The 8,138-nt window shown below is 31.5% G+C and overlaps 1 protein-coding gene across 2 annotated transcripts in view; it reads left to right on the top strand.

Moving 5' to 3' along the window:
* Positions 1-511: 511 nt before the first annotated feature.
* LOC110021651 (65-kDa microtubule-associated protein 7-like) overlaps positions 512-8,138 on the top strand; it is a 19,760-nt gene continuing 12,133 nt past the window's right edge. The window contains exons 1-4 of one of the 2 annotated variants that reach the window (XM_020720223.1): positions 512-1,568; positions 2,623-2,838; positions 2,906-3,061; positions 3,142-3,301. In XM_020720223.1, coding sequence (XP_020575882.1) covers positions 1,515-1,568; positions 2,623-2,838; positions 2,906-3,061; positions 3,142-3,301 — 586 coding nt within the window. In that variant the 5' untranslated portion in view covers positions 512-1,514. The remainder of the gene's footprint in view (positions 1,569-2,622; positions 2,839-2,905; positions 3,062-3,141; positions 3,302-8,138) is intronic. The other variant, XM_020720221.1, reaches the window with a different exon arrangement.

Genomic DNA, 8,138 nt, shown 5'->3' with positions numbered 1-8,138 from the left:
GATATCATCAGCAAAAAACATACACCAAGATGCATCCTCCTGTAGATGTCCAGTAAGACCATCCCTAACTAAAGCAAAAAGATATAGGCTTAAAGCCGATCCCTGATGTAATCCAACAGAAATAGGAAAATATTTTGTCAATCCTCCTTCAGTTTGAACACAAGTAACAGCTCTAGTATACATATCTTTAATGACTTGAATATAAGTCATATCAACACATTTCTTCTCGTGAACTCTCCAAAGGATATCTCTTGGAACCTTATCGTAAGCTTTTTCTAAATCAATAAAAATCAAATGTAGATTCTCCTTATTATCTCTGAACTTCTCCATCAAACCTCTCAATAAATGTATAGCTTCCATAGTAGACCTGCCAGGCATAAATCCAAATTGATTATGAGAAATTTTCGTGATGCATCTTAACCTATGTTCAATTACCCTCTCCCATAATTTTAAAGTATGACACATCAACTTAATTCCTCTATAATTTGCACACTCTTGTGCATCCCCTTTATTCTTAAAAATGGGGATCAAAATACTCTTCCTCCACTCCTCAGGCATCTTTTTAGCCTCAGATCAAAAAGTCATTGCAACATGAGGGCGAAATCTTTAGGTAGTGTCTTATCTACAGTTAAATTTGCCTTCTGAAAATTCGAGCCTCCAAAGCTCTCTCAAAACAAAATAAAAACAAATTGCAGAGAGTCTCTTGAGGTGCGGCCGTAAATTTTTGGAGCCCATAGATTTCGGTGCCCACAAATTTAATTGTCCACGATGGATTTTATCTGTTAGTCTAGTAAGTGTGCATTTTTTACCATTTATTATACTTATCTTAACTACATAACATCTGTCTTCAATAATTGTTGCTCTAACCTTTATTTAATTTAATTTTCTTGGTTTTTCTATACACCTATCTTAGCACTTCTTATTTCTGTCACGCTTATATTAGCTGTCAACATTTTTTTTATCCTATCCAACAATTAGATTCACTCGACATTTTCAGTGTAATTGCAGTTTTATAAAGGTTTTTTGTTAGCTTTCAATGATATCTTCTTGTCACATAATACTTCTGAAGCTCTTCAAACGGAGTTCATTTTCTTGGGACAAAATAACTCAATATATGCATAAAGGAACATTTGGGAGTTGAGTATTTTGCATGAAATCTGAGTACCGCTTTCTATCATTAACCTACCTTCACTTTTGGATTGTCAACAGCAACATGCCATTTATTCTAATATTAAAAAAAAAACAGAAAACATTATTACTTTTATCCACCAATGAAGTAAATCATGCAGCAATTGATTACCTCGACAACTTCTTACTTCTAGGCAGAGAAACGGCTGTCATCATTGAAAGAGCAGCTTTCTGCAATTACCTTTTTATTGGATGTTCTTGAAGTGAAAAAAGAAGAAAGATTGAAGCAGTTTTCTGATATAAAGTCACAGATCGAGAAGATCACTGCTGAGATAACAGAGAATGGCCATAGTAGTACTTTTGCTTGGGAAGAACAAGACCTTTCAATGAGGAAGCTTAATGAATTCCAAACACAACTTCATGCACTCCAGAAGGAGAAGGTATTTAACTATTTATTTAGTCAAGTGCTCTTTTATAAAGTTGTTGAATTACCTCAAAACTTACGTTTAGATTTTAACTACTATGTTTGCTCCTAATTGGTATGATAAAATTTTTTTATTATTATTATACTAATGTTTTGTACATGGATTAATTAGATTTGTATAAAACAAACTTTTTATTTTTCTAATAGGAGGAGCTGCTTATTGAAACGAAGTAAAATGTCAACATAGTACCGTGACTATTTACATTTGGCTATTGTAGTCCCAAAGTGTATAGAAGTGTTGATTTAGTTCTCAGATTTTTTTAATGGAGGCTAAAATAATCCTTTTTGGGGACCATTTCAGCCCATATTACAAAGTTATGGGGATTATTTGGCTCTTTTATAAACTCTAGGATTAAAATGACTCCAGCAAAGAGTCGGAGGATCATTTTAACACTTTTCTCATGTAACATTATTTCTTTAGATATTTAAAATATTTTTATAATGATTCTTATTTCTCACATATGCTACCTTAGTCATTAAGCATACACCAGATCATTTTAATATAATTTTTGCTATAAGCTAATTGGTAAAACTGGCAATCATAGTAAAAATTACAATTTTGTATATTTTCAAAGTTAATCTTATATGGGATATCATCTTAACTTGTTATGAAACATCCTTTGAATATCTAACATAAACTGTTCCAAAAGCGAATGATATTCTGTTCTTCACTTCCATAATGATTTTTACATATGATAAGGAGTAATTTTGACGATATTGTTGATATAACGCTGCCAACTATGTTCATTCTATTGCCTCAACTCATTCCAGGTATTATAGTTTTTTTTTTTTTTTTAATCAATAGAATACTAATTTGATTTTTTTTCTCTAATATCTGGTTTGGATCAAATATCTGCCTATTCAGCGATGGTTCCTCTGAAAATTTGTGTAGCATCCTTCTTGTATAGATGGGAGAGTTATTTTCATTCTTCATCTATTGATATTTGAAGACTTTTTTATCTCGATCATGTCTTACAAACGAATAATGATTTATTGCCTACTTCAACTAGTTGGAGCGTGTCCAAAAAGTTCTCGACTACACAAATGAGGTGCATTCCTTGTGTGGTGTTCTTGGTCTAGAATTTAGGAAGATAGTGGCTGAGGTGCATCCCAGTTTACGTGAGACCAGCTCTGGAGAATGTACAAATATCAGCACTAGGACACTCGATGGTTTATTTCAAACCATCGAAAAACTGAAGGAAGAAAAAAAGTTTCGAACTTGCAAGGTGTGTAAAATTTTTTTCCTTACTGTAAATAATTCCTTGCTCTTGTAAGCCAACTCCTTTTCCTCAGTTGCGGGATAATTTGAGATCACTGCTTGAACTCTGGAAATTGATGGATTCATCGGAGAAAGAGAAGCATCATTTTGGGAAATTTACTCGCATCCTTGATTCACCGTACGGAGAAATTACTGAGCCAAGTCTCCTGTCTTTTGATATCATCAAGCAGGTTAAACGGTTAATACCTTTATATCTATTCTGGAAAATATTACAATTGTTAGTTGTTGAATCTCCACTGCAATGTTACAGATAGAAACTGAGGTTGAAAGACTGAAAAAATTGAAAGCCAGTAGAATGAAAGAGCTTGTTCTCAAGAGAAGGCTAGAACTGGAAGAAGTGTGCAGAGGAGCACATATTGAGCCTGATATGAGTACTGCTCCTGAAAAGACTGTTGCATTGATAGATTCTGGTATATTTTTCCATCTACTACACTTCAAATATTTCATTGCATGATGCATCCCTACTATATACCACATGTGCATTAGATTTCTGATATTATGATAATATTGTGCCTTCAGTTTGATTTTGATTCGATAATTCTATGCTTAAAGTGATTTTGTGTGATGGAATCATCATCAAATCCATGAGGCTTCTCTCCTAATTTGCTTAAATATTTGTTATACTCATGTGGCGGCATAATGCATCTTTTTGTGTTAGCTTTAGAATTGCACAAAAAAAAAAGAAATAAATAAAAAGAGAGAATATTTTATAGGTTGGTCTAAGCAAATAAACTGGACTTTTTTTTGTACAATATGCAAAAATGAAAAAAAAAAAAGAAAGAAAGCTTTGAACTTATGAATATGAGTGCTATTGACATGGAATGATGATTGATTCTGACGCCAATTTGATGGTGGACCCTTATTTATAATTCCAAAACACTGATTTCTTCCATTGCCCTGTTGAAGTTGCTTTTGATTGCTTTTCTTTCTTGAAATATAGGAAATTCGGTCATGAGAGAATTTTGTACCTTGTGTTTTCTTATAAAAGCAATAGTTGTGAGGAGGGAGAGGCGCAGAAGGAAATATTAGAATTCAAACCCTGTGGTAGGCGTACAGGGTAGGTTGTCTTGGGTTGTATGTATAACGACAGAGTGATTAGTGCATAAAGTTTTCAATTGTGAATTAAAAGTTGGAGAGAAATTGTGGGGTGGAATAGGAGTGATAATGGTGATGAATTCCTTTAAGCTTAATTCATAATTCATCATCCAAATGGCAGTCATTTCTTCTATTCATAAAAATAGGGTTTCAAGTTAAAATTAAGATATTTTGAATTCAAATCTAAATAACTATTAAAAAAACAATCGTCTATTTTAGAATAGAGATAATCCTACCAATTAATTGAAATTATACTGAAGTAAAATTTAAAATAATCCATAAAATTAGAATATTCTTGAAATAAGATAGAATTATTTTTTACACAGTTTTGTATAAAATCAAACCCCCAATAGTTAATAGAACTTATCTCCAAAAGCACATGCAGAAATGCTTTCGTTGGAAATAAGAATTTCATAACGGAGTGGGCAATACAACTGGTTCATGAATTTGTATCATCCCAAAATATAGGAAGTAGAATCTTGAGGTTTCAAATATGGAATTTGTCCTATAAGAACTCATTGATGTTGTCATATTGATAAAAAATAACTATAATTCCATATAAATTGTAACTATGAGAGTCTCATGCCATGCAATTATGTAATTGCTTCATCCAATACCTTTAGGAAATAAGTTGACCCATCATCATCAGAAAAACTTTGTAATACCACCTAATGTAATAAATGATGATAGCGGCTTATAATTACAAAAAGCTTCTATTTCACCCATGTTTAAACCATATCCATAATAAGAAATGACAATAAATTTATGTGATACCAAATAAAGAGATTTTTACGTTTTTGATGTTTCTTGGGTATAATTTATGCATCTTACAGGGTAACTTTCTTGGCTTTAAAAATGTTATGGCGGTGTTGAATGGGTAATGGTTAGACATGATATGGATTTCTAAAGTTTAAAAAAAAAATTCACCAAGAAATTCAGCTTCAACGCCTACTTGATTTCAAAGATGATGGATCTTGATGTCAATTTGATGTTCTATAAAGCTCCAAGAAAAATACAATATAAGTGACAAAAGTAAAAGCACGAAGGTGCAGAATGAAAATAAATAAAATAACATCAGAAGTAAAAGCAAGAACAAACATAACAGAAAATATGAACAATAAAAAGCTAATCTTGAAAGAGATAAAACTAGGAAGAAACTAAAATCTAAAAAGACGTCACTCTTAGTCTGTTTCATTAGACGAGTTGATCGATGATAAACTTAAATTTTTTTTGTTCTTATCATCATCAGAGTTATCCATAATTTGAAAAATCTCTATGTGATATCCTAGAGGGTAAACCTTTCTTCAATAGAATCTAGTTGAATGTGAAAATCTGACATTTTTGTGTTCAATAATAGTTTGTATCTCAATCGTTCTTCTATGTTTATTCTTTATAATGATGACTCAATCAATTTTTTCTCTTATTCTACCAGGGCATCAAAGATAATAAACTTGACTAGCTTGACGTGCTAGAATAAATAGATCAAATTTTTTATATATATTATGTACATTTGAACTTCAGTAATATCATATGGGTTTCGTGTCTATGTTCCTCAATTAGGAACATGATCAAACCACTCATAGTTGGGCCCCCAAGTGTAGTCTCATAGCATGGATGTGTGACAGTGCTCCATAAAGTCAAAGAAATCAGGAGAAAGTATTCACTTGAGTTTGAATAATATTGATGGAATGCTCACTTTAAGATTTCTCAATAAATCAACTTTAAAATTCCTTGTACCCTAGCCTTTAAAGCGTGCAATTTTTTCGATCAATGAATTAAATATTAGATTTGGCAAAGCACTAAATGCATTGGCGGTAAACACTACAAAAAAATGTGGCAGTTATGATTTTTTATGCCAAATATCTTCTTTGTTCCCAAATCAACGTTGTGGCTCATGTTAGACACATCCACTAGGAAATTTCAAAGAATGTATTCATTCACTTATGGTTCTTCGCTGATCTAATGTGAGACAGTAGGTAGTATTGGACTTTATTAGTTTATATGCATTTATCTTTTGCAGTTTCATCATCCTTCTATTGCAATACTCATTCAAACTCAATCTTGTTTTGACATTATTTTTTGTTTTGCTCTTAGTATCCATCATAGTATTGAAGATATTATTAAAAAACTTCTTCTCAATATGCATGACATTGAGATTATATCAAATCAAGTTAGTCTTCCAGCATGAAAGATCCTGAAAAATTCTATATTTCATTCAATTATGTGTAACATTGAAATTAGAAAGATTTGAAATTAGTTCTCATGTCTCAGTGATACTTGATATTTCATTAATCATGTATCATAAATCTTTTCCAATTATTTTCGGTGGATGACTTGATCTTTCTACTCTATTTTTAATGAATGCATCTTTATTCTTTCTGAATGAGTGATCGTGTGCTAGAAACCTTCGATGTCAATCAAACATGGAATTTTTTCTTCCATATTTTAAGTTGAATGTCTTTAACTGATCCATACAGTAAGGACAACCTAATTTTCTTACAGTGCTCTAACTAGATAGCATCTCGTGAGCCTGGAAATCATTAATCATCCACATAAGGGCAGCTTTATGTTGAAATTTTTTTAATAGCAATATCATAAGTCAACAGACTTATTTTCCACAATATTTGAAACTTATCTATTACAGGTTTTAAGTAGATATTATTTTTTTCCATTGGATTATGTGGACTTGGTATGATCAACATCAAAAATAGAAATGACATGGTCATGCACACATCAAATGGTAATTATATGGCGTAATAATCACTAGCCAACATGAGTAGGATGTTGCGACTTGATTGTATGTTATGAGCACATATGTACATAAGTCAATTCTAACGATGTGTGGTTCAACTAAACTTATGTATTACATATCTAACACTTAAATTTTATTTTTTTTTGCACAAAAATCACTCAACTCTTATGTATTACATATCTAACACTCAACCTTCAATTTCTTTCATATACCACTCAATTCTTATGTACTACAAATCAAACACCTAAACTCCAAATTTTAAATACATATCACTCAATTTTTTTGTATGTATTACACGTCTAACATGTAATTTTCAGTTTTTACATACATACTACTCAATTCTCATGTATTACATATCTAACTCCTAAACTTCAATTTTTTGCATACAAACCACTCAACTCTTATGTAATACATCTCTAACATATAACCTTCAATTTTTTACATACACCACTCCATTTTTATGTATTACAAATCAAACACCTAATACATATCTTTCTGAAAATTATTCTTTATCTAATTTTTACATACATACCACTCAATTATAATACATTTGTTACATATTTAACATCTATCGTTCAATTTTTTACATATGTACATCTCAATTCTTTTGTAATACATATCTAACACCTAAACTTCAATTTTCATACATACAAACCACTCAACTCTTATGTAGTACATATCTTACACCTAACCTTCAATCTCTTACATACACCACTCAATTCTTAGGTATTACAAATCAAACAGCTCAACTCCAATTTCTTCATACATACAATTCAAATCTTATTTTTGTATTACCTATCTAACATCTAACCTACAAATTTCACGTACAGTACACTTAATTCTTATGTATTACATATCTAACACTTAAACTTCAATTTTTGCATGCAAACAACTCAAATCTTGTATATTTATTACATATATAACGTCTAACTTTCAATTTATACATGCATTCCACTCAATGCTTATGTACTACATGTCACATACATTCCACTCAATTCTTATGTATTACATATTTGACACCCTGTCGGCGCTTAAAAGGGGGAAAAGAGAGTTTTTTAAATGTTTGGGGGTCGCCCGTAAGAAGCTGTCGGTCGCCGGAATCGAAATTCTGTCGCCCGCTTCGGAAGGACTTTTTAATTTACGTATATATATATAATTTTAGAAAAATATGAAATCAAACTGACCTCATATTTTCTATAGTTTAAATGAAAGAGCACTCAACCTCAAATCCTGTATCTATCCCAAGGGATAAACACAAGACTTGAGGGTGAGGCTCGATCAAATAAACTAAGAAAGATATGACATCCGTTTGGGCCTGCGAAACCATTTTATTTGTCGACAAGTTCCCCTATTTAATACAAAAAATTAAATAGGGTTTATTTTAAGCTGGGTTCGGAAAA

Source organism: Phalaenopsis equestris, unplaced genomic scaffold, assembly GCF_001263595.1.
Source record: "Phalaenopsis equestris unplaced genomic scaffold, ASM126359v1 Scaffold000137, whole genome shotgun sequence".
NCBI classification, from domain to species: Eukaryota; Viridiplantae; Streptophyta; class Magnoliopsida; order Asparagales; family Orchidaceae; genus Phalaenopsis; species Phalaenopsis equestris.
This window is presented reverse-complemented; position numbering and strand designations above follow the sequence as displayed.